Genomic DNA, 27,470 nt, shown 5'->3' with positions numbered 1-27,470 from the left:
ATGAGAAGTGATTTCTTTTTGACTCATAAACAACATGTTCCCATCAGACACTTGCTCAAATATCTGGCCTCATGGGGAAGGAATTATCTTAGCTTGGGCAAAATAGAATTAGAACAAAATAAATTATTTTTCGGGTATTCTTTATTTGTTTTTTTGTTGTTTTCCAAAGAGCAAAAAAAACATTATAATAAAATATGTAATTATATATGCAGGGATTTGAAAATAACTAAATATATATTTATACATATATACAAGAGGATAAAACATGTTTTCATAGTTCTACAATATATACAAATGCATCTTACACTAAACTACATATAAACAGTAAATAAATAACAAGTGTTTCATTGCTGCGTAACAGTCAGACCATTTCATTTAAGTAGATATATATGTAATCAGTTTAATTCTGTTATCTATATTTCTAACTACAAAAGCAAGTTCCAATTTTTGAAATTACATATACAGAACACAATTTGTTTTGGTGATACAGAATTTAATCATAACCTAATGGTTCATTTCACAAAGTGAAATTTGGCACTTATTTGCTGCTAATGTTGTTATTGTTGTCGATATCCACGGTGATGCCAAGCACACTAACATACTTGTGCTGCAACTTGAGCTGTATGCTGTGTAGCAGGCACCAGCTAGAACAATGGAATTCAAAAAAACAAAGTGCGTTGAGGTAAAAAAACAATTTGATTCTCTTCTTTGCACTTGCATTTGTAAATGTGCCTTTTTATTTAACACTTATTTCTCAAATCTTAAATCTTATGAATACAAGTATTTGGACTTGAAGGCGCTTTATAACACTTGTTATAAACTCCTCTGTATTTATTTTCATCATTAATTTGCCTGAAGACACACAAAACATTTATACTACACAATTATGTTTATTATTTGACTTTAAAAATACAATTATAGAAAGATCATTATTCATTCTACTTTACAAATATCAACACAAGATAATAGATCATGCTCCATTTTAAAAAGTGCATGACTTTAGCAACAGTCTATTGAGTGATCATTTCCAGCATCTTGTAATAAACTATACCCATTGTGCTGCTTCATGATTAAATTCTAAAATATCATCTGAAAAATAAACAATATAAAAGAAAATGCAGGAAGTGTCAGCATTCTGCATTTGTTCAAGGCTCATCCACATTAAAGAAGAAATGCAACATAAAGCAATTAATTTATCTAAATCTCAGATTCATCAAATGCAAATCTGTCCTCAGTAATTTCTGTTTGCTAATACACTAAATGCAAATGAATTGTGAACTTGAATTGAACTTAAATGAGATATGAATGAACTGATTTGCTAACCTTTAGTACCATTACTGCATGTAACCTGAAACAACTGAAAGATTTTATCTTATTCATTGACCAAAAAACAGTATGTACTGTCAGTTACACATCATGGGGTCTGATAACGGAAAGAGCGAGTTGATAATTAACTGTGCAAATGCAGCCTTTTTATGTGTAGTAGAAAAAAAAAAACTATGTAAGGTAGCTGTACAAACTAGTAGTTAGGTAGGTTTTTGTTAGATTAAAAAATGTATTTTATGTATGTGTGTCTGTTTTCTACTTTAATTACTATGTGATATGTACCACCCAGGCCCACGATCTTATCACAAAAGGTGCTTGTGCATGCCCTACAAGAGGCACTACATTCCCTGATGTGATCCTTGCCCCGTACACAGGCTAATACATAGTTAACATGGTAATCAGCCAATTTAAAGCTAGTGTGATATGTTGAACAACTTAAGGGAGGTTGGAGGGATGCAGGGAATCATTGCATTGCCAGTTTTACAACAGTAACTATAAGCATGTTACATTTCTCCAGTGCAAATATGGAAATTGACCATTTGTTTAAAAGGGAAATTTCAGATGCATTTTTTCAGAGCTCTCATTTTATTTCATCTGAGAAAATGCCCAAATTTCACCATTAATATAGATATACAGTATAGAGTTAAATACATTTCTGTTCACATAAATAAAAGGACTCATTTACTATCACAAGGCACTGAAATAAGTGCAGAAATACACCATGCAGATTGCACTTGTGACTGCTTTGGTTCTGTACAGTACAATATGCCATTTTGTGCATCAGGTACAGGGAACAAAATGCACTTAACTCTAGGGTGCTCTGTACCTAACATGTGCCTTGAGCAGGAAATTAATACAGGACTCCCTTTGCCTTTGGTACTAATAAGCTCTCAATGTTTCACCATAGAAATTTCCTCGTAGGTGCAGCTTTCACCCATTTGTGCACAGTTTACTAACTCTTGCTAATGCTTGTTCCATTTATTATCTGCTACTAAATGTAGTCCCTGATTTCAACTAGTTGTTATGTTGGACTTCATAAATGGAATGTTGCATTAAAAGTAAAAAATACATAGTTAATTGCTTAGATTTTTGCATTTTGTACTCCTTTAGTAAATAAACCCTGTTGCCTCAGTATTGCCTTAGATGTCTTAGAGAAACTAAATGGAGGGTAAAAACTTTTATGCAAACAAGAGAGTATATTTTCTCTTCAAAAAACATTAAATCATGCCCGCTATAAATAATGCAACTATGAAGGAAACCACAAATAAAATTGGTGTACCAATGTAAATCTACAATTGTTAGCACAATTCTCATTTCACTGTCTAAAGGGTATACATGACTCAAGCTTAAAGAATAAACTTGCAACAAGTAGTAACATCTCTTAAGCTGAGAATTAATTTTTGTTCTTGTCTATCCCCTGCATAATTCTGCCTCCAAAATCAAATACTGCAAATGTTTAAATAAATAGGAATGGTGAAAGTGCACTAAGGATGTGTTAAGTATTTAAAACCTGTTTAAATATTTCTCCACTAAAAGATGGTATTTATTCTGCCCAGCATGAAGGTATTTTGTCACAGTGTATTCTCAAATATCTCCAAATAATTACATGGAGTGCAAGACTGCAGTTTCAAGTCACCTCCTTATACTAAGTGCATGTATATCTAGATTTTCCACATGAATATATGTATATATTCTAACTATATAAATATTTTAGATAATAAATATTTGCAGTAAGTGGCATAAAAATATAGGGTTAAAATTCAAGACTCATGTCTTCTTTCAGTAGAGAAAGAGAGATTGTAGGTCCAGTTGCAAAGATGGCTTTTTCAGTATTGGCAAATATTTTGTGCAAAACCGTTTCACATCTGTAAAACAAACAAGTATTTATGTAAACCAAAAGTAAATATAAACTTGGAATAAGGTGATTCTACTAAAATAAAATATATGGTTGATATTAATTTTAAACACAGATGTACTAAAGTAGCACTGGTTTGGAGGAACAAAGGAAACAGAATTACTTCATATAGAAAATATAATTGTGTATATATCAGGCAAAGGTTATTAAAATATGTTTAGTGTTACAAGAGAAGGAGAATAAACATAGGATGCTGAGAACTGATACATTTACAGTTACGTACTAGAGTAATTAGACTGATATCTGATCTGTAAACCCAATATCCAGAAAGCTTTCAATTATAGGAAGACCATCTCCCATAGACTCCATATACATTTATACATTTTTAAAAAATATATATTTCCTTTTTCTCTGTAATAAAACAGTAATTTGTACTTGGTAACTAAGCTGCATAAATCCATAGTAGTGGTGCGGTAATCCAAATTGCTAAAAAAAAAAAAAACCTTTTCCAGAAAACCAGAAGACTCAGAACAGCTGTGCACAAGTTTACTACAGGTACTACAAGGCAGTACTAGAGTTAGCCAGCCCTACTCCTAGCACTGGCTGTTTAAGGACTGTGATTGTTAAATTGATTTTAAAATTATGCATAACATTTTGTTTTTTAATTACTTACAAACCTTTAAGATAAAAATGTTAAAATTCATAATGATACTAAGTTTTGATACTAAGCCTGATCTGGTATGGTTTCCTCTTTGAAAGGATCAGGCTTTTAATGCCTGACCTTATGTTACTCATGACCTTATATTTACCCCAGGCTTTCTTTTCATCACATTAATAAAGCATACTGTATTGATTAAGGGCTCTTACAGACGAGTGTTTTTCCTGCAGTCGATTTTTTTACGCATTACACAGCTGGAGAACATCAAGTTGCATTCCACCTCTATTTGTGGAGGAGTGAGTACATGCTCATTGTAATGAACAGGCTGCATTTCTTCATGTGGTTCTTTGTGGTAGAACACATGAAAGATGCACAGCAAGAAATCACATGAACACACTTTTGTGTAAGACGTTCAATCTGTTTTTTATTTATTAGCATTTTGGAGCCCATTGTATTTCTTTGTCAGAATGCAGCATTTGACTTAGGAGACAATGTATTGAATTAAAAATTAAGAACCTGTTTAGGTTAGCTACCATAGAAGTCAATGGTAATTGTATCACTACCAATCAAGCAAGTTTATAATCTTTTTCCATTACAGACTTAACATATTCTTAATTAACCTATTTGAGATTTTTTACCAAAGTTTTAAAAATTGTGGGAAAAGTACACGATTGCATGAAAACATTTCTAAATGAAAGTTCTTACCATTCTTGCTTCTTTCTGGAGTGTTCATTACATTTCACAAACACCACTTGTCGCTTTCCTCTCTGTAGTGAGGCAAAATTGCCTTCTTTAGCACAGAAAACTAACCTGTAAAAATCATTTGAACATATCAAAGACATAGTTAAAGTCTTAAAGCATATAATGGAATATATTGCATGCACAGCATTCTGTGGTCCTTTACAAAGTCCCTCCTTATAGCTGTATTGATAACATACATCTACAGTATATTTTGCACATGGACTGCTGCTCAAAATGGCACTCTGTCCAGAGTGTGGTATTATCTATACTGCTCCACAAAGGGAATACTACAAAATTATTCGTCATAGGAACATGGGTCCTATAGCATGCTTTTCAGGCTCATGGTCTCGTAAAATGTTTAAAGGACATGAATAATGAACAATCTATTTAGAATAATCTATTTAAAAAATTGTAGAACATGTCTGTGTTATGAAAAATGATGACAAAGAAGAGAAAATAATCCACTCTCAAGAAGAGCATTTTAATTTAGTAAATAAGACTGAAAATGAGGCCAGTTCAATGTTACTTTTCTACATATTTGCATTCATACTAACAAATGGCACCAACTCGTTTGAGGGTGGGAAGGATGTCTGTTGACTTTTGAAGCTAGAGAGTGATATATCCATGCTCCCCTTCTGACCCCCCAGGCATAAAGAAGACATTTGTTTTCAGGTTGCACCTCCATTGACATGCCTCAATGGATGGTATAGGTAAGCTTCAAACCAAATAGATAGCTAAAGTTTATGTGCACATGGGCATATCACGACTCCCCCTATAAATGCAACTTTGCAATTAAAAAGTTACTATATGCCTTTACCTTTATAAATTAAATATTTCTTTATTTTCATGTTAGTTTATTTTAATTTCCTATATGATCATTCAATTTTTTTACAGATAAACTGAGTGCATACAATGAAATATGTAACCGATACACAGGTTCTTACTTTTTTTGGAATTCTCCGGATTTCACTCGAATCTTTTGGATGTCGAATGAATAAGTGGTAAACCAATCAGACCAACTGAAATAGGAGTCTTTTTCCCACTTTATTTTCAACATCAGAAGATCTCCAATATCTAATTCAGTGTAGATCAAGTATGAATAAGTCTTGTTGGTAGAAATTTGAGGTCTGCAGATTAGTAGTGAAAACATATAAAATTAGACAAAATGTACATTTTATAATACTTTTTTGTTACACTCTGTTATACAAACTGGGGTTTTCAGCAAAACAACAAGTAGCTAATTTATTCCGAAAAAAATGTGGAGGTGACAGCTACCATCTCTGTGCCTGAGATGATAGTAGGTGTTCTGTAGGAGTCTATGAGATGCATTTTACATGGATATGGCCTCTTTTTGTTTATGAGTGGGAAGTCGCTGTATTTGGCAGTACAGGTATAGGATCTATTATACAAAATGCTAGGGATTCATGGTTTTCTGGACAAAGGATAACAATACCTTAAATCTGCTGATCTTTCTGTAATTTTGATAACAATAGCTTGTCTGTCACAAATCATTTAATCATTTCATAAACCCAATTATTATTATTATAATTATTAACATGTATTTATATAGCGCCAACATATTGCGTAGCACTGTAAAGTAAATGTGATTATACAACTAAATCACATGAATTATATACATAGAACATATGGAGTTACATATCACAATCAATACAGGTACAAAAGGTGAGGAAAGGCCCTATGCATAGGCATACACTCTAAAGGGAGGGGAGTAATACACAAGGTGTGGGAGTGGGCAAGATTGAATTAAGTGGGTGAGAAATGTGGTACTGTATGTGGTGTTGCGTTTGGTAGTTAAGCAGAGTGAGGGTAGGCTTCTCGGAAGAAGTGCGTTTTAAGAGATTTCTTGAAAGAAGAAAGGTTGGGAGAAAGTCGGACAGACCATGGGAGAGAGTTCCAGAGGAGGGTTGCAGCCCTTGCAAGGTCTTGAATGCGAGCATGTGAGGAGGTAACGAGAGAAATGTTGAGTAGCAGGTCAGTAGAGGAGCGTAGTAAGCAGTTGGGTGAGTATATAGAGATGAGTTCGGAGATGTAGGGTGGGGCAGAGTTATGAAGTGCTTTGAAAGTCAGTGTCATTAATTTGAATTTGATTCTGAAAGGTAACGGAAGCCAGTGCAGGGATTGACAGAATGGCGAGGCAGAGGAGGAGCGGTTGCTGAGGTATATGAGCCTCGCAGCAGTGTTCATTATGGACTGGAGAGGTGACAGTCTCTGGAGTGGAAGGCCAATTAAAAGGGAGTTACAGTAGTCTAGACGTGATATGATGAGAGAGTGAATAAGAATTTTGGCAGCATCTTGGGTGATAAATGATCGTATTTTGGATATGTTCCTTAGGTGGAATTGACATGATTTAATAAGTGACTGGATATGAGGAGTGAATGACAGAGCAGAATCTAGGATAACCTCAAGGCACCGGGCCTGGGGAGAGGGGGTGATAGTGGAATTGTTAACTATGATGGATACTTCCGGGATGTTACTGGTGTTAGTTGGAGGAAAGAGAACCATTTCAGTTTTAGAGAGGTTCAATTTAAGGTAGCGTTGCGACATCCAGGTAGAGATAGCGGACAGGCAGGAGGAGACGCGAGTTAGGAGTTCTGGGTTGAGATCAGGAGATGAGAGATAGATCTGAGTATCGTCAGCATAGAAGTGGTAGTGGAAACCATATGAGTTGATTAATTTGCAGAGGGAGGAAGTATAGAGGGAGAATAGTAATGGTCCCAGGACAGAGCCTTGAGGAACTCCAACAGAAAGAGGTAGGGGAGAACTGAAACCCAATACATTGTTTTGCCACCAATATGGATTCATTCAGCTTAGGTAAGATAAAGTACAAATATTTATTATCACAGAAAAAAAGGAAATAATTTTAAAATGGTCTTTCTGCAATTTGGATCTTTCAGGATAATGGGTTTCTAGATAATGGATCCCAGATGAGAATGTGATTTGGCTTCTCTGATATAATTTATTTGTTGTATGCAGGGCTGGGCCAGGCCGCGTGGGTGCCCTAGAAAATTTGGCCGGCAACCCCCCCCCCCGTGTGGGCACAACGTAGAATGAACCCCCCTATTATTGCACCCTAGGCAGCGGTCTCTTCTGCCTACCCCTAGTTCCAGGCCCTGGTTGTATATTCTGACCAATTATATGTGGATGGATGACGGTGTGACATAATTGCATATTTGTGAGGTATGCAATACAGGTTTGTTTGTAATAACAAGAAATAATCCCATAATGAGGGCTCGCTCAGGTATGTTGAGGGCTCGCTCCGAATTATGTAATGGCTCCCATAGACTCCATTTTATCCAAATAATCCAAATTTTTAAAAATGATTTCCTTTTTCTCTGTAACAATAAAACAGTAGCTTGTACTTGATCCCAACTAAGATATAATTAATCCTTATTGGAAGCAAAACCAGCCTATTGGTTTATTTAATGTTTAAATTAATTTCTAGTAGACTTAAGGCATGAAAAGATCCATTATCCAGAAAACCCCAGGTCCCGAGCATTCTGGATAACAGGTCCCATACCCAGGGCCGCCATTAGAAATCACGGGGCCCCGTACAACTATATTTTTGGGGCCCCCTGGGCCCCGCCCACACTGACGACCAAGCTCCACCCCATATCCCGCCCACTCCACATCGCAGTTAAAAGACCACACAGACATCAGCGCTAAAAAAGTAAGCCCCCCACACAAGTTGTAAAAATCTATTGATGATCAGGGCGCCCGTAAAAAAAAACATTGGTGGCAGGGGCCCCCTTATAAGTTAAAAAAAACTTGGGGCCCCAAAAAAAAAAAATGTAAAAAAAAACAAAAAAAAACAAACATTGGTGGCAGGGGCCCCCTTATAAGTTAAAAACAAATTGGGGCCCCAAAAAAAAATTTGAAAAATAAATAATTTTTTTTTTTGAAAAAAAAAACCATTGGCGGCAGGGGCCCCCTTATCAGTTAAAAACAAATTGGGACCCCAAAACAAATTTTGTAAGGGGCCCCCTTACAAGTTAAAAAAAATTGGGGCCGCCAAAAAAAATAATTATTTTTTTTTTAAAAAAAACAAAAAAAACAATGGTGGCAAGGGGCCCCGTACGAGTTAAAAAAAAAATTGGGGCCCCAAAAAAAAATGTTTTAAAAAAAAAGATCGGTGGCAGGGGCCTATAGAATATTAAAATAATACATTGGTGGCCAGAGGATTAAAAAAAAAAAAAAACACAAACTGGTGTTCAGTAGAATTGAACTCATGGCTTCAGTACTTCAACTTCGCCTCCTTTCGTGACTTCGGGTCTTTTCACAGCTTCAGGACTTCAATTTCGGCTGTTTTCGTGACTTCGGGTCTTTGCGCTGCTTCAGGACTTCGGCTTCGGCTGTTTTCGTGACTTCGGGTCTTTTCGGCGCTTCGGTACTTCGGGTCTTTTCGGCGCTTCGGGACTTCGGCTTTTTCCGTGACTTCGGGTCTTTTCGGCGCATCGGCTTCGGCTTTTCGGCACTTCCGCATTCGGCAACGCAAGAGGCAGACGTACGGCTCGGGCGCTCGTAAGGGGGGCCCGGATCTTCAAAAAATGCAGCACTGCCGGGCCCCCCTTCATGCCCGGGCCCGGTACGCTTGTCCCCCCTGTCCCCCCTGATGGCGGCCCTGCCCATACCTGTATGTATATATGTGTATATATGTATATATATATATATATATATATATATATACCTGTATATATATATATATATATATATATAAATATATATATATATATAGGTTTCATTATCAGTTATCATTATGCTGTGTAGCATAATACTTACACTGTAATTGGCATGTTTAGACTTTCTCCTCGGGTTCCATACAAAGAAACTAATAAAGGTTGATCGGTTACAGTCAAGTTCTTCTTTGCGAAGAAGTGCGCTTTAACTTGGTAATGGAAAACTGAAAATAAGTTGAGAAATAGTATATTAAATATCTAGCCAGCCATTTAAAAATACATTTAATAGCTTCGCTAAAAACTCACTTATTCAATTCAATTCAGTCTAAACCTGAACCATACATTGCATATGCAAATTAGTGAAACCAGGGGAAAAAATATACACCATCTTTCGTCGTATGACTTAAAGTCACATGACTTTAAGGATTTGGATTTGGTTTGACCAAGCACTGCGATTCAGCAGAGCCTGAATCCTGCCAATAATGGCTCTAATTTGGTTGAACCTAATTAAAAAATTATTATTTTATATTTTCTGTTTACAGTTTTTATGCCATCTTTAAAAATAATTACCACTAGATTTAAACAAAGATATAGATTATGTTAATCAGCTCAAAATAAGTCCCTGAAATATGATTATCTTCAACAAAACCTGTGATTGTGCAGGAAAACTATAATTCGATTCCTACACTGTTTGGCTTTTGGGGTGAGTACCCCTGATCCATGGAGGTTATATGGTTTTTGCTGCAAATTCTGTATTACCATAACGTTATGCAGTCTGAAGTTATGTACAAGAAAAAACAGAATCCGACCCTGCAGAGCAACAAAGTTGCAGCCGGTATGTAGAAACACAACACGCAGCAGACAATAATTGAAATACAGTGCTAGTAATGTCAACTATACATCCAAAAATAAAGAGTTTAGAAAAATATTGTTCTACACATATTTCTTTAAGAATGTTTTACCAGCTAATAAAAGCTGTATTTTAGAATTACGTTTCAGATAAAGGTTGCCTAGCTCTATAATAAAAATGCCACACTTACATTAGTGTCCATTAGGCAGACTGCATTTACTGGTCAGTAGTTTGAAAGCAAGGGTCAGATTTGTTCTTTACTAGAATTACTAGACTTGGGTAAACATTGAGTTCTAATTACAATATCCCATATAATCCAATCAGGAATGAGTATTGCTAGCCTAGTGCAATTTGAATATTAAAAGCAACTTTACATTGCAATGGGCTTTAAATACTAGGACAAACATTTAATTGAGATTTCCTTAATACCTGTCAGTATAAACGGTAAATGACCGAAAAATGTGTGTAACCAAAAGTCTTTCCACATCCAAAGATTATAATATATCCTGTGTCAAATGATGCATCTTTGGGAACTATGTTCCTACAAACTGGACAGACTATTACAGCACAGAAATTGTCTCACTGCCACTGCCTAGGTTTGGTTATTTTTTCCACACAAAAAGTTCTGCATTAAAAGGTCTGTTATGATTTGACATTAGTTATTTTTGCAAAATGAGTTCTAGTCTCTGATAATCGGTGCAACAATGGGGTAATGTTAATGCTGTGTGTTTTGGAATGGACAATAGCATGGCAGGCAAAACACTCAAAACTACTACATATACCTTTGGGCTTATGAAACAGGATATTTTGGCTGAAAAGGGCTGAACTGAGGCCTTAAGGTACTTTATGTTATGTTCGATTAATCATTTTTTTAAATTAAGTAAAACTGGAATAAAGGAGAACTAAAGCCTAATTAAAGAAGTAGATTAGAAATGTTGTACATTGTGTTTTGTGCTTCTGTACCAGCCCAAGGCAACCACAGCCCTTTAGCAGTAAAGATCTGTGTCTCCAAAGATGCCCCAATAGCTCCCCATCTTCTTTTCTGCTGATTCACTGCACATGCTCTGTGCTGCTGTCACTTACTGAGCTTAGGAACCCACTCACAATATACAGTATATACAGAATAGAAATGTCACAATATATGGCTGATTAGTAATTAATACAGATAATTACTACATGGCGGCACAGAAACCAGTGCAATTAGCATCAGAATTTAATAATCAGCCCTGTAGCATCAGCTTATATTACAGACCAACCTCATTTTCTGCTGAATAATTAGTGATGACAGTTAAGCTTAGCTTCTCAACAGCTGCTCAGAGCCCACTGAGCATGTGAGTGTCACAGACACTTTCCAAGATGGTGACCCCCTGTGACAAGTTTGAAGTCCTGGATCATTGCTGCTATTGACAAGCTGAAACTTTAGGCTGGTGCAGAATATCTAAATTACTGTGTTCAATTCTGTTGCTAATATTTAAATTTTTCTGCTAGTTCTTATATTTCTATAAAATCTTCTCATATGAAGTTTAATGTTTCTTTTTCTGCCTTGTGACCAAATAAAGCAGTTTATTTTACTGTTCTACCAAAAGTATAAAAATAAAATATCCCAATTCACACACACCTTTAAAAGGCATCTGGGCTCTTGTTTTCAAGAACATCCTGCTGCTTCTCTTTCCCCGAACTTTGCTGACCTTATAACCCAGTTTATTGCAACGATTTTTCCTGCAGCTTAAGCAAAGTCCCTTTTCAAAGGCTTCTTTAGAACTGCAGCGATAGGCCATGCTTGGCTTATCTTCATACAAGAGAGAATCAATGAAGAGATGAATGGAGCGTTCATGAGAACATTTCACAAGTTGATCCACATCTGGGAAAAAAGAATTAAAAGTGGAAAAGAGTCTATTAACATAAATGTCACTTTATACCTGCCACTTTCAAGGCTTTAACATTGCATTAGTGCTACAACATTTTCAGACATATTTAAATATATTACCTCCAAATCCTTTTTCTGCAATAAGTCGAAGTGCTTCCCCAAGATTGCATCCAGGCTGAAAGCTCCCACCATTCGGATAAATGTCAACATGTCCTACAGGCTTCTGAATACCAATACTACGGTCTGGAGAGCCCCTGGTGTAAGTATGGAGGACATCTACAAATTCTGCGTCATCAGGGGACAAGATAATATCTTTCTCTGCATATTCAAAGGTAGGACCTGCAGGATCCAAGCCTGTGTAAGATTGAAAATTGAAAAGATGCATGTTTAATATATTATAAAGCTCAAGCATGAAATAATAATTGTTTCAGTAATTATAGCAGAATAATTATTTGGACTAAAAAAGAACTATATTTCGTCTTCTATTATAATATACTTCCCTTACAAGCAGTTAGTACAGAATACGTGAATACGTAAGATGAACAATAAAGAAACATTAGCATGCTGCATATGAAGGTTACAACTATGTTACCCAACATGGCCCTATTAGATGAGATTAGATTATAGCTACAGGTATATCAAAGCCATGTGCCTGCCCTCTGGGGGGGGGGGCAGTGAAGGCAAACAGTAAAGTGACTTTCTACATGCCAAAGTTTTGTGGTGCAAAAGCTCATATTGTTGAAACACACTACCCATAACCTACCACTATACAGCAATATACAACTTTTCTTTAATTATTAAATGCATTCTGCCAGTGGGCTTGTTTATCCAGCAGGCTATGGAAATGTTAACTTGCTTTACCTAGCACTGCAACAATATAAGTACTGCTGGACCTGCAGTCCACAGACCTTTATCTGAAAACATAGGTGCTTGCATTTGTTTGAAAAATCTATCAACATTAGAAGTCATCAACATATTAACTCTTTTCTAGAAGTTGCCAAAGGTCACGTCTCTATCTTTATTCTCCTTGACCCATCATCTGCATTTGATATGGTTGATCACTCTTTCCTGATGCAGATTCAAATCTCTAACTGCTTCCTAGCAATCTCCAACACAATCTCGCCACAAATCCGGGCCTGTTAAATACAGCTGCCAGAATTCGCCTTCTCTTATCCAAAAGGGTACAGACCACTCGCCCGCTGAAGTCCTTATGGTTTCCCATAAAAAAACTTACAAACTCCTCCTCATAACCTTCAAATCCCTTAACTTCTCTGTACCTAACTACATCTCATTTAAGCAAGCTTTAATGTATATTAAGTGAATATTGGTGTTTTATATCTTTTACTTGAGCCCCCATTTTGTGAGTGCTCCATCAGAGATCACCTAACCATTAATAATACAACAGCTCTAACTGTAACAGGAAGAAGTGTGGAAGCAAAAGACAGAAATTTGTCCTTTAACTGGCTCATGTGACCTAACATGTATGATTTGTTTGTGTGCACCATGAATTGTAGGAGCCAAGGTGGTGACCCTTATTTCTTAAAATGCCAATTTTCTATTTAGGATTACCCAATGGCACTAGTAAAAAAAGTATATTATTATGAAATGCAATATATTTTTTTTATAGAGACCCACATTGTTCGGGGGTATAGTTTTTCTTTGAACAATTTTCTTTTGTTGTGAAAAAAAATGGGTGTACATAATTGCAAATCCTGGAGAAAATACAGGGTACATTTTTTAAGTATGGTAAAAATACCAATAAACACAAAAAAAGGTAAAACAGCTCCATACACTGCACAGACCGCAGTGTTCATTAAATGAAGATAATCCTACCAACAGTTAGCATTAAAGAGTCTAGAAAACATCAGTGGTATGACTAGCATATACTATTGCTAAATGTCAGCATTCTAGCTACCATGAACTGAGTTATTCAAATGGCTTCATATAGTACTTAAGCATTTAAAAAAAACTTGTAAGAAAAAATTTGAACAAAGCAGATGCCCTGCTTTATATAAGAAACTATATTTCTTCATCCCTTGTGCCCTTTTTAGATGACAAATTGTGTCTCACCAGTTATCCTGTTGACTTTTTTATTGGTCAAACTTCCAGCAACACCGGCTGCATGAGCCCCCAGGCTGTATCCAAGGACATGAATGTTATCTACTGGATATTGTATTGTGTCCTGTTAAAAAAAACACATTTTCTCAATCTTTGATCTGCATTTTTTACACAGACAAAATAGCAAAAACTTGCCTGCAGCTCCTTCACCAATATGTGACTGATACAATAACTACTTGCAATAGTATTGATTATCACGGGCAGTTCTAGATAAGCTTATATCAAAAATATTCAAAAGAACATCAGTTGTGGCCCCACTGTTTTTGAGCCCCCAGTATGGGGAACAAGTGCCTTTAAATGACCTTGTTAAACCATTCGTATGGCTTCATGTCATGCATCAATGCCTACATCTCCATTTCTACTTGACGTTTTGGTAACTTTAACTGTACAAGATAGTAACTAACATCAATGTCAATGTACAATGCTTCATGTATATGTATTTGTTGTATAACAATGTTATTCTGTTCACCTGAATTATGCCAACTGTTGTAACGGAAATATCAATGTACACTTTCGGAGATGTAGAAATTGTATCTAACTTTTGCTCAAATAAAAATTGTTTTTTTAAAAAAAAAAATGACCTTGTTAAGGACCCAACATGCCCCAAACCTTATAACAGTCATTATAAAGACATCCTCAAAGTTGCAGTTAACTATAGCGTATCCTTTCTCTGAACACTGCACCTTGCATCAGTTGTGCCTACAAAGTTACAACTAGGCCAAGGTGTTGTAACCCCTTATGTAATATAAACCTGTAGTGGTTAAGGAAATCAAAATAATTTTGTGCAAATGTTTGATCGCTCAAAATATATCTAAATAGTCATGTAAAGATATTAAGATATATATAAATATACTGAGACCATTTAGCTGTTTCAGATCATACTTACATCCATCCAGTCTATAAAACTTGCAACATCTTGTCCAACCAGCTGAGTATATTCTGCAGAGACAGGGTAGTGTTGTTGGGCTCTAGTCAGCCAGTCAACAACAATAACATTGGAATCTGGTTCTCTTTTGTACAAGGCATCTACTAGTTTAGGAACCCAACTCTCAAACATGCCCGTAACCTAAAATACAAATTTGCAATATTTACTATATAACATATTTTCCAGTAGTAGGTGTATTATACCATATTTATGTATTTAAATACATGTTTAGGTAGCAAAAAAGCTCAGTTAAAGCTGAGCTTGCAGGTCTTATAAACTTTAAAGTAATACTTTATTGTAGAGAACCCGACAGTTTTGGTCTCCTTTACAGCCAAAACAGGGGCTCTAGCACAGCATTTAAGACATGTAAGTGCAGCTTTATTTGTGTTGGCTACTCATAAATTTTATTAGGCATTGCACCTAGGATCACTGTATGTGGGCTTCCAAACCATAATTTTTATATGAAACTATTTTATAGTATTTTTTTTCCTTTTCAATAAAACTATTACAAACGTCTCACATACCACATTCTGCTGCTATAAGGCACACTGTCCTACATCTGTACATTATTTATACTGATTAAAAGTAAAGAAAAATTAAAAGTAAAAATGTAATTGCCAAAAGTTAAATTATTATAAAATGTGAGATTAAATTAATATGTACAGAACCATGGTAGTATTCCAGTAGATAATATTCGCCAAATGGGAATTAGTCCTTTTTACAATGTACATATTTTATTTTCACTAAGCTTTAGTGTTTAGATGATAAATAAGGCTTATTTTACAGCAATAACTTATGGGGTGTTTTGGTTAAAATATCAATAGTTCAAGTCGTTTCCCATTGTACTTTGTAAGATGATGGGAAATATTGAACAAAAGCACATACACAAATGCTTAAACCCTTTTCCTAGCATTCACATTATAAAATAGCAGCCTTGCACATCCCTCTTCGTAGATCCTGTTTGTAGTGAAGTAACATTGAAGTAATTGCTCATTATAAAAAATCAGTGCCCAGTCTTTACGGAGGACTGAATTACATGGTAGTGTTTTATTATGTGACTTATTTAGTATAGGTCTTTTTGAGACCTTAAACAGGTTTTTTTTTTTGAAAAATGAGAGGGGGCAGATATAGATAATAAAATAACTTTTCATTTGTGTTCCCAAATTTTACATTACAGTTCACAGTTTTCTGGTAGAGTATCATGATAGATTAAAAGGAGGGCTACCCCCTCTTCCCAAGAGATTAATAAATATCTTACCGTCCATCCATGAATTACAACAAATGTTTTGCTTGTGTGGTTGAAATTACATTGATCAACGGTGTGTTCTTGGCCAGGTACTAAATAGCAGGTGTCATCATCCGGCTCTTCTGAAGTCCTTAGGGAAAATTTGCTCTCAATATTGTTAAAGTCAGTTTTCTTTAACGTAGTTGCACCTAAATTAAACAGAAGTGAAATGTGGATTCACTAATTTATACTGTATAAAATGTCTGAATCATAAAGAAGCTTATGTTATTTGGTCACATAGTGGACACGAGTACATTAGTTAAAAAAGCACAGCTGCTCTTGCCAAACTTTTCCCTACTCCTGCTGCCCCACCCCCTCTCCCATTTTGCAGACAGCTAGAACAAAATAACTAGTCATCAGATGGAAACTTTCCATTTTCTATGTATGCAGTCCAGGGTAATACAAGCTAGGGTGTCTGCATGACAGATGTCAGCACCAGTTAAAAGTGAGACTGTATGTGCTTTTTGACTTCATCCCTGCTCTATAATAGTTACCTTTAACAAAACAGGGCTTCTGATACTGTATGTGGATATATTGAACACGGAGCACCAGCAGTGGTTAAGATCCATATTTTATTGAATCTTCATTAAAAGGTTAAGCAGATGATATATATCACAAAAGCACGATTGACGCGTTTCGTGGACTAAGCCATTTTCTCAAGAGTTTTTGAGAAACAGGCGTCAAAATATTTTTTACACAATATATTTACACAATGTAACTGCTTGCATCAAATTTTCTCAGCGGCAAATTTTTGCAGCAGTTTTGTAAAAAAGTTTGCAGGTGGCGAAATGCAGAAATTAGCAGCGATTTCACTTGTGGCGAAAATATTCCGGTATCACTACTTATATGATTCATAAATCCAACTGTGAAACTTTTGCATACAGAGCCCAATTAGCTTATACAGCAAGTATAGATGACTTATGGTTGTTCCCTATAATGTAGCAATAATTACATGATTTTATATAGAAATAGCCTGTAAAGAGTATTTATTTTTCTCTTTGGATATTTATCAAAAATGTTTGCTTAACTTGCAATTTTCACTTGAGTGCTTACTATGTGTACATAATGTTTATATTGCTTTCATTCCCGGTTGCCAGGTTGTTTATAATGTCATTAAGTGGTATGTGATGTATTACGGAGGGATGAAGGACTCTGGTCGTCTAATTATCCTTTTTTTCCCGCTTCAGGGCCGCAATGCAGATGAGCTCAGTTTATCTTTAAAGCATTATGGCTAAGTTTATATCTATAAATGTCAAGGGCCTTAATAGTAAACATAAAAGGTATCTAACCTTAAAAGAGCTCAAAAACTCCCAGGCAGACATAGCCCTTATTCAGGAAACCCATTTTCATAAAGATAATCATAGCAAGCTTAGTTCCAAAATTTACCCGAAGGCCTACTACTCCTCCGGCCCCTATAAAAGGGCAGGGGTTGCCATACTTATTTATAAGGATTGCCCTTTTCTAGTCGACCAGACTCTTGAAGACCCAAATGGTCATTTTTTGATACTAAAAGGGATGTACGCTAATGTGCAGCTGTTGTTGGTCAATGTGTACTCACCTAACAAACGGCAAATCAGCTTCCTGCGAAAAGTCATCACTAAGACCCAACAGTTACACTCCTCCTACGTAATAGTAGGGGGAGATTTTAACTTAACGTATTCTCAGGGGACTGATAGATCAGAACCCTCACCAAATCAGATGGCCCATAGCCTGTCTACATCTTTTAGGCAGGTTATGCGCCAATCTCAGCTAATTGATGCTTGGCGAACTAAACATCCTCGGGATAGGCAATACACATTCTATTCTCCTACTCATAAAACGCATTCGCGCATTGATTACTTTTTTATATCCTACCCTTGCCTACACTTGCCTTATGATTCAGACATTATGCCAATCACTTGGTCGGACCATGCTCCAATCACCCTGTCTATTGAATTGTTTAAATCCCCTCCCCGAGAACCGCATTGGCGTCTCAATGAATCGCTTTTACATGACAAAGACACATTTACTAAGATTAAAGATAACCTGAAAGAATATTTTGCTATAAATGAGGGTTCAGTAGCCTCCTTAACCACATTGTGGGAAGCCCATAAAGCCACGTTGAGGGGCCAAATGATAGCTCTGACAGCGCACAAAAAAAGAATAGCTAATGTTAACTACCTTACACTACATAGACAACTTAGGGATTTAGAATCGCAATATAACCAAGGACATACTGACTCTTTACTGGCCCAGATTAGCCAAGTGCGTAAAGAGCTGGCCGCCTTGCGGCAAAAGCAAGCTGAGAAGGCCATACTTTGGACTCGACAGCGATTTTATGAAAAGGCAGATAGACAGCATACGTTGCTTGCCAAAAAATTGAAGGACCAACAAGCCCAATCTCGAATAACTTCTCTGATGTCGCCTACCGGCCAATTAACCTACGACCCCAACCAGATAGGCTCTTTGTTCTATAACTACTACCACAAATTATACAACTTGCCCCCGCCCTTAGCTGACAATAGGCTACATGCTGACTCAATCACTGACTTTTTAGGGAATTTGGAACTTCCAGGTCTTACAGAGGACGACTTGGGAATTCTGAATAAAGACGTTACGATGGAGGAATTGACAGCCACTCTTAAAACTATGCCTATTGGCAAAACTCCAGGTCCAGATGGGTTGCCGTATAAGTATTATCAGTTATACCAACATATTCTACAACCTTATTTGTTAAAGCTGTTTAATCAATATTTACACGGTGAACCCATCCCCTATTCTGTACTAACCTCTTACCTGACATTGCTACCCAAGGATGGAAAAGACCCTACACTATGTACTAACTACAGGCCTATTGCCCTTCTGAATTCGGACTTGAAACTGTTCGCTAAAATTCTTGCGAACCGTTTGGCCCCAATCCTACCAAGACTTATAAACAGAGATCAGGTTGGTTTCATTTTGGGACGCCAGGCTGGTGACAACACTAGGCGTACTGTGGATTTAATTGAAATACTTCAAAGACGTAAAGCTAGCTCGTTAGTTCTTAGCCTAGATGCCGAAAAGGCGTTTGATAGATTGGACTGGACATACCTATTTAAGCTTTTGGAACACTTGAATTTCTCTGGCCCCTATTTGTTCGCTCTCCGTAATCTATATAGTACCCCATCCACTCACCTTAAACTCCCAGGACAGTCACGTAGGGCGATCCCAATACGGAATGGCACTAGACAGGGATGTCCCCTCTCTCCACTTCTTTATGCTCTTAGCATAGAACCACTGGCGGCAGCCATACGGATGCACCCGGATATAGGAGGGGTTTTGGTGGACTCCATGCACTATAAGATATCCCTATTTGCGGACGACGTCCTACTCACCTTGACTAACCCTCATATCTCCCTCCCAAACCTCCACCACATCTTAGACAGATATAGTAAGATCTCGGGCTATAAATTAAACATTAATAAAACGGAAGCTCTCCCACTCAACATACCACCCAGAGAACTTGAAGCATTGCAACTTAAGTTCAGATGGAGGGTGGATTCCTTGACATACCTAGGGACCCAGATGGCAGCAGCTCATGATCAGTTGTACAATCTTAATTTCAAACCGCTTATCCAGCAAACAAAGGCCTCTCTCATGCAATGGACTAATTATCCTATTTCTTGGCTCGGGAGGATAGCAGCTTTAAAAATGTCTGTTTTACCCAAATACCTCTATTTATTTGAAACTTTGCCGATTCAGGTTTCCCCCAAAGTCTTTAGGGAGCTACAGGCTTTATTTCATAATTTTATATGGGCCCAACGGGGCCACAGAGTGGCCAAATCGGTGATGATGACACATACGAAAATGGGAGGTTTGGGGGTCCCCAACCTTCAAAGGTACTATGAGGCCGCACAGTTGAGGCAACTTCTAGCATGGTCTCATCATCTTCCATCCACCACTTGGGGTCACATTGAAAACTGTATGGTGAAAGACTATCACTTAAACGCACTCATCTGGGACCTTACCTCCTTTAAACGGATTCCACCATCCGCCCTCTCAGCAACGGGGCTTTCTTACTCCATTTGGCTGAAGACCAGGCTTAAATACAAAATGATTTCTGCTAAATCACTGGTGACAACCTTTTTAAATAACCCGGCGTTTCCACCAGGCACTGAGTCATCATTCTGTGCAAAGTGGTCCAAGCTACAATTTTTTACGGTCAAAGACTTGCTCACTCCGCTCACTCAAGTGATGATACCTTTTCAAGCGATCAGGGAGAAACAACCTCTAACGGACATAAAACTATTTGAATACTTTCAAGTACGACATTTTCTTGCACCATATGTCACGTACCTCAAGTCAAATCCTCCCACGATGTTTGAGACTGTAGCGATCCAGGGATTGCCGCAGAAAGGCCTCATTTCCAGGATTTATGGTATACTGACTACCCCTCCAGACTTGGATCAACCCAGGCATAAAGATATGGATAAGTGGGACCGAGACCTCCCACAACCAGTTCAGGCCAGGGACTGGCCCTTGATATGGGACAACGCAAAACGTATGGTCACTTGTGTGAGACAGAAGGAACACATCTATAAGATTTTGACCTGTTGGTACTACACCCCCGACAGATTGCACAAATTGTTTCCACAACATTCACCCCTATGTTGGAGGAATTGTGGAGCTCGGGGCACCATGCTCCACATTTTTTGGGAATCCAACCATTGTGGACTGAAATCTCTCAACTTTTGGGCCGTATACTACATAGTCCAATACCGATGGACCCCATCATCTTGCTGTTAGGTAAACCTATACCACGGCTGCGTAAATGTGGTCAAGCCTTGGTTAATCAAATTCTGACTGCAACCCGCCTAGCCATATCTTCGCACTGGAAGAACTCTATGCCACCGACTCTATCTGAGATAGTTACTAGAATTAATGCAAATAGAGCCTTCGAAGCAGGTATTGCAATGCTATCTAATACTATGGATCGGTTCACTGATATTTGGGACATTTGGGATTTGAGAGATTTAGCTGCCAATGGGACGCAAGGAATCCACCCCCCATCTACCAGCTAGGCGTGAGAGGCTTGGTGTGCCGTTATATAATTTTACTTAGTGAAGGTGATTTAATGCACTAGTACAGTCTGTCCCGGAAATAGAGTACCGGTTCTATTTCGATTTAGCACACATCTAATCACTCTGACAACTGCTGTGGTGTACTGGGTTTCTCTCCTGGTTTCATTTATTTGCTTGTCTGTACCTTTATCTGTATCCATTGTATATGCTGACCTACAGAAGTGTAATGTTGCAATGTTTAATGTGACTTTTGTAAAACCAATAAAAATCTAAGTTACAAAAAAAAAAAATGTTTGCTTAAATTGGTATGTTCAGTACAATGTAAAAAATTAAACAAGCACCTACTATATAAAGGATACTTTCAATTAAGTCCTCCAAATTAAATGGGCACTGATACCAAAATATGTTGTGCTATTTTAAGGATCATTTTGTAATATATTTAAAAGGCTTGCATAACACAGCAGAATGCTAGACACCCTATATCGAGTTTCAGATGATTATTTTCCATTGGCTAAGGGAAGAATTTTCCTAACTACGTCAAACATGTTACTAGCAGTAACTTTCCTGCCAGCTTAATGTTAAAAAGCCACATTATAAAAAAATTTGACTATTCGCCATCTAAAGCCTGCCAAATTGGTGTTTTAACCTAAGGCGGGACGTCCTAAAGTCAATTTGGAGTCGTTGGTGGACTTTTGAAAAACTAGTTTTTTTTGGAGAAAAAAATTCAAATCGAATTCAATTCGAGTTTGGGGGTCTATCCTATTCACCCAAATTTAATAAAGTTCAAATGGTCATTTTTTTTTCGAATTTCATTATGGGAGTTTATAGAAACTTCCATAAACTTGAAATTCGACGATTGATAAATCTCCCAATTAATGAGTTACTGTCCCTTCTGATGTGTCTAAAATTGAATAGTTTGAGAAGTTGTTCCAAATTATTAGTACATTTCTCAAATGCATATTCAAGATACTAGGTAAGATGTGGGGAGTTTAACTATATCTTTATCTGAAGTGGGAACATTGAGAGGTCAATGTTTAAGAGAAGCATCACCACATGCCATCCCTTTTTAGACTACTTTTTTTACTTTCCCTGTTTGAATGAATGGATTATGCCGTGCCTGAAGTGGTGTAAAATAATAAAATTACAAGGACCAGGTGGTTTAAAACACACACCTGTACAAATACCTCAACTAGTTCTTTTTAATGGATGATTGCAAGGATTGTGATGGATTTCATAAAATAACATGAAAGGAGAAATACACACTTCAAATGAATACACCATTTATCATCTGTATGAAAATAATACAGTTATATTATTGATATATGTCTATTCTATATGTAAAGGTACTTTGTTTTACATGTATTGTGTCTACCATGTTCTACAAAGAGCTGTTTTATGGTTTCTGAATATTAAAGGCAGTCAGGATATTTCTGAAAAATATGCACTTACTTAGTATTTAACTTGGCTGGGTAGATCCCAACAAAGTTCACTTTCCAAGAACAACCAGTAACATTAGTTCACAGTAGAATATTCACAACTGTTGATGTTATCAAAATGGAAAGCGACAACTATAATAACACAAAAGGTCTTCTGTCTAATGCTTTTATTTACCATAAGCTTACATTAATAAAACATCTGTCCAAGAAAGTCAAGCATCTGTGTTCAGAGAAAATAAGTTTGAAAAATGCAGATTGGTCCCTCAATCAGAACCCACATATATTTAGAATAAAATAAATTCAATAACACTCAATAAGTTACTCAAGAGTCTTATAACTGTTTGATGTTGCTGTCCAATTTTTATAGTGCTAATGAATAGGGAACAAAAGTATCTATGTGTGTATTTATGTCCAAGACAAATTTAATCTAATATATCTAGACAACGTGTATCTGTTCTACAAAAGTCTATAAATGGGATGAGAAAAAAGCCATTATCCAAAATGTGCTCTATAAAGATACTGTATTTGTATATTTATAAATAAGATACAGGTATAGGAGTTATTATTATCTAGAATTCCTGGGAGCTGGGATTTTCCGTATAAGTAACCTTTCCATAATTTGTATCACCATATCTTATGTCTGCAGAAAATCACAAGCACATTAAATATACACAAAATGATTGTTAAATATACACAAAATTATTTTTATGTCACCAATAGGGGTTCAGGCAACTTAATTACCATCAATTATATGTAACTGGTTTATTATTACAGAAAAAAAAGGAATTTTTAAAAAAAAAAAAAATAGAATTATTTTGGTAAAATGTACTCTATGTGAGATGATGGATAACTGGTTTCCAGATAAAGGATCCTGTACCTGTGTGATTTATTTAAATGAGAAACTTTAAGAATAAAAATCCGAATAAAGTTGGATTTAAGCAGAGGTTTGAAGAAATACACATTTATTAAATTAGAATACAACAAGCCCCCAAATGCAAACCAAAAATAAACTCCATGTTTTTAGGCAGGCCATATTCTCTGTTCATTGAGCTTGACAGTATGTTGCTTCTAGATGTGTTTTAAAGATGAACAGATCTGGATTCAGAAAACTAACTTTAGAATCACTTCACATTGCATTCTGTAAACAATGGCATGGATGGGCATAACTATATTAAACAGCTTGCTAGGATTTGCAAGGATGTTAGTCGGTCATCTTATTTGGGACTATCAAAGCTTAAGATCCAGAAGATGTTTTGGTTGTGGTATCCTTAAAAAATGTAATAGGGATGCATTATCCTTTATAATACATAATTATTTTAAAGGACCTGTGGGCCATATCTGTTACTTATCTAACAAGTGGTATTTAGGGTAAATTATATAAGATAATACAAACACTGATCATTATATTTCATATTATCCCTATCATATTGCACAGTGGAACTTTTGTAAAAAAATAGTTTATTCACAATAATTTATTATAGGATACATATGTATCTTGTAAAAAAATATCCTAGTGTACAAAGGTTAAAGGATAAACTGATATTCACTTCAGGGTGCAAACGTGGGCACCCCTCTGTGGATAGAATTGCCAACCTTAGACCCTGGGTCGCCACTCCACTCCTGTACATTGAAAAGTGTATATCACTGAATATCACTTTACTTAACCTTTAACGTTATTATGTTTTGTATACAGGTATGGAATCGGTTTTCTGGAAACCTGTTATCCAGAAAGCTCCAAATTAAGGAATGGTTGTCTCCCATAGACTCCATTTTATTCAAATAATCCACATTTTTAAAAAAGATTTCCTTTTTCTGTGTAATAATAAAACAGTACCTTGTACTTGATCCCAACTAAGATATAATTAATCCTCACTGGAAGTAAAACCAGCCTATTGGGTTTATTTAATGTTTAAAGGATTTTCTAGTAGACTTAAGGTATGAAGATCCAAATACCGGAAATATCCGTTATCTGGAAGACCTCAAGTCCCAAGCATTCTGGATAACAGGTCCCATACCTGTATTATATTTTAAAAAAGCTATTCACTTAGAAAATAATGTAAATGTTTATGCTTTCATAGTCTGAAACAGAAAATTTAGTTTATTTTAATAGAATCAAACTTTGAATCGAATCTTGTTCCTTCATCTGCTAAATGAAAGTGTTTATTCACTATTTGCTTACACATCTTCTTTCCCCAATATATAAACAATGAAAAGGAATATATCATACACGTGGCACACACATAATAGAGAGAATGAAAGCAGCACTGTCTGCAAAAACTGCCATATCATCTGACTAATGTGAATGTTTCCTAACAATCATATTAATATAGTGTGTGCACAGGAAATCAATATATTGTAAAAGAAAAAATACTGTTTAATAAATAACACCCTTATAAATACAAAGTGTATGAAATATGAACATATTAACATGTCAAAGATAAACAGTCCTGAGGCAATAACACTGGTAAAGCTTCCAGGCTGAACAATTTTACAAATGTCAAAAAAGCTGCCAACAGTAACAAGCTATCTGCTGTATTCTTTTTTTTTTTTTTTTTTTTGCAACCAGCCCACAAGCTGATGATGCAGAGAGCCAATCGGAATGTCCAAAAAGGGGGTGGGTGATGTAGGTGGAGCCACATTGACCTTCTTGCAAGTTTAAATCTTTCTCATAGTTGTAGGCTGTAGAGAGGTAACAATCGGTCAACCTGACTTCAGTGGCTAAAAAGGCAGCCCACACCGAAGTTGCGTGCATGGCACTATAAATACACGTGCAACAGCACTCAGAACTTTCTGTTTGCTTTCAATGGTTCTATTGTTTGCTTACAGTTGAATATCAGTTGTTTGCATGCAGTGGTTACCCACACACATAAAGTTGCAACCTATCCTTGAAAAATGTTTGTAATATAATATTACATATATATATATGTGTGTGTGTCTATATATGAACTGAGCACAGTGTGTTAGGGTAGGACTCCACGAGCGATTTTGTCGCAATCCGACACGCTGCGACAAAACGCATGCTAATTGTCGCATGCGACAAAAATAAGGCAAGAGATAGAATTGTCGCATGGTGTCGCAGCGTTGATCCGACGCTATCTGACTGTTGGAGCGCGTCGGATTTCGACAAAATAGCTCGTGGAGTACTACCCTTAGAGGGAATAAGAGCAACTTCATTCATTGGCAAAAATCCTCCCAATTTGCGAGCACGTGTCACTCCCCCTCCCACCAGTCTGCACAAGGCACATTTCCCTAAGATGCATTCAAGTAATATTTCTTGGTCTGCTCTTAGTTTCTGCATTTGCCTTAACTTTATTCTCTACCATTTCAAAATACTGCTAAATTAGTATGTGTATATATATATATATATATATATATATATATATATATATATATATATATATATATAATATTTATATAAAACACATGAAACAACATGTTTCATTCATTCCTCTCTGTTCTTTCAAGAACAGACATGTACATGCTACATCATGCCCCAGAAAGGCTTGGGTTGTCAAAGCTTCCCATATGAAAAAGGGAAAACTTCCATTGTAGAAGTTCTTAAGCTATGCACTCTTTTTGAGTTACTGCCAATAAAACATGTAAGGGAAAAAGAAACGGCTCTGTTAGAGCTCATGTTTCAAAGGAAAATCTCTGCTGCCTTCTCTAAAATATGCACACAATTCACTTCCGCACAAATACGCTGGATTGGCTTTAAACTTTAAAATGCTATTTTAACTGAGAGTACTAAGACTGTAATAATCATTTTGAAATATGGTTTAAAAAGTACATTAAATCCATAATAAAAAGTAAAGAAAATCGAATTAACTACATAGCAAATGAAAAATGTGCACAATATAACTTACTTGTTTTAGGTGGTTCAGTAGTTGCTAAAGTTCCGCTGCAGCAGGTCAGCAGCCAGTGTATCCACAAAAACAATGTAAGGAATTCCCCACTGCTCATGTTTTTTCCAAGCTTCACTTGAATTTGAATGACAATGGTCCTGTTCTCTAGATTTCCCTAATAGTTCAATGTGGGAAAGCAGTCTTTGATTAATGCTGCAGAAACAACGGTGCACTGAATGAAAGTATTTCCCTGTTACAGAAGGAGTCTGCTCTGCCGTCTGTAGTCTCCTTATGTTGTGATTGATATGCAAATTCTTACCTCCCACAAGAAGGAGGTTCCCAAAGTTAAGTCTAAAGCAATACTTCCAGGAATATTATAAAAAACACAAAATCAGAATCAAAACTTTTTTTTATAAAGTAAGAGGTGGACTGGTATTAATTTAAAACATAAGAATTTCTTTTGTTACATAAGTTCAGTTTTGTAGTGCTATAAAAAAATAATGTGAGCTATTTTTCTGGTGCAGAATGTTATATCTGATTTGTCTCAATTCTAATAAGTGGGCAACCTTTAGAGAAAAGGGGCTCTAGTTAATGTAGCCACAACCTGAATAATAAACTACAACGTCCATGATCCTTTCAGCTGTTGGCTGGGCTTTAGCTGGGAAATAGTAGTATGTTATACAATGCTAGCATGATGTTAGGAATATTAAGCAAGTGTAGTATATTATTATATACACTAAATTGTATGGTTTGGTCTGTTACCAAAGGGACCCCTCTGTGGTTGGGGGCACAGGTTAAATAGTAAATGTTCCTTCCCCTAAAAGTAGCCCTGCA

The 27,470-nt window shown here is 36.4% G+C and overlaps 1 protein-coding gene across 1 annotated transcript; it reads right to left on the bottom strand.

Annotated features, from left to right (window-relative positions):
* Positions 1 to 605: 605 nt before the first annotated feature.
* lpl.S (lipoprotein lipase S homeolog) lies at positions 606 to 26,928 on the bottom strand. Its single transcript, XM_018243561.2, has 10 exons — positions 26,658 to 26,928; positions 16,293 to 16,468; positions 14,996 to 15,175; positions 14,062 to 14,173; positions 12,112 to 12,345; positions 11,743 to 11,985; positions 9,378 to 9,498; positions 5,525 to 5,707; positions 4,545 to 4,649; positions 606 to 3,191 (listed from the first exon to the last, which is right to left on the bottom strand). Coding segments are annotated over exons 1-10 (1,452 nt in total). The 5' UTR covers positions 26,755 to 26,928; the 3' UTR covers positions 606 to 3,190.
* Positions 26,929 to 27,470: the final 542 nt, after the last annotated feature.

Source organism: Xenopus laevis, chromosome 1S (genome assembly GCF_017654675.1).
Source record: "Xenopus laevis strain J_2021 chromosome 1S, Xenopus_laevis_v10.1, whole genome shotgun sequence".
Lineage (NCBI taxonomy): Eukaryota > Metazoa > Chordata > Amphibia > Anura > Pipidae > Xenopus > Xenopus laevis.
Note: the sequence above shows the minus strand (reverse complement) of the source record. Positions and strands in the feature narration are given on the sequence as shown.

What these genes read in the sequence shown, in the direction of transcription:
- lpl.S (XM_018243561.2), bottom strand. Translation starts at nt 26,754, where the DNA reads ATGAGCAGTGGGGAATTCCTTACATTGTTTTTGTGGATACACTGGCTG. An exon ending in TTGTAATTCATGGATGGACG is followed by an intron (nt 15,176 to 16,292) that starts GTAAGATATTTA and finishes TTTGTATTTTAG; the next exon opens with GTTACGGGCATGTTTGAGAG. An exon ending in CTAAACATGCCAATTACAGT is followed by an intron (nt 5,708 to 9,377) that starts GTAAGTATTATG and finishes ACTAATCTGCAG; the next exon opens with ACCTCAAATTTCTACCAACA.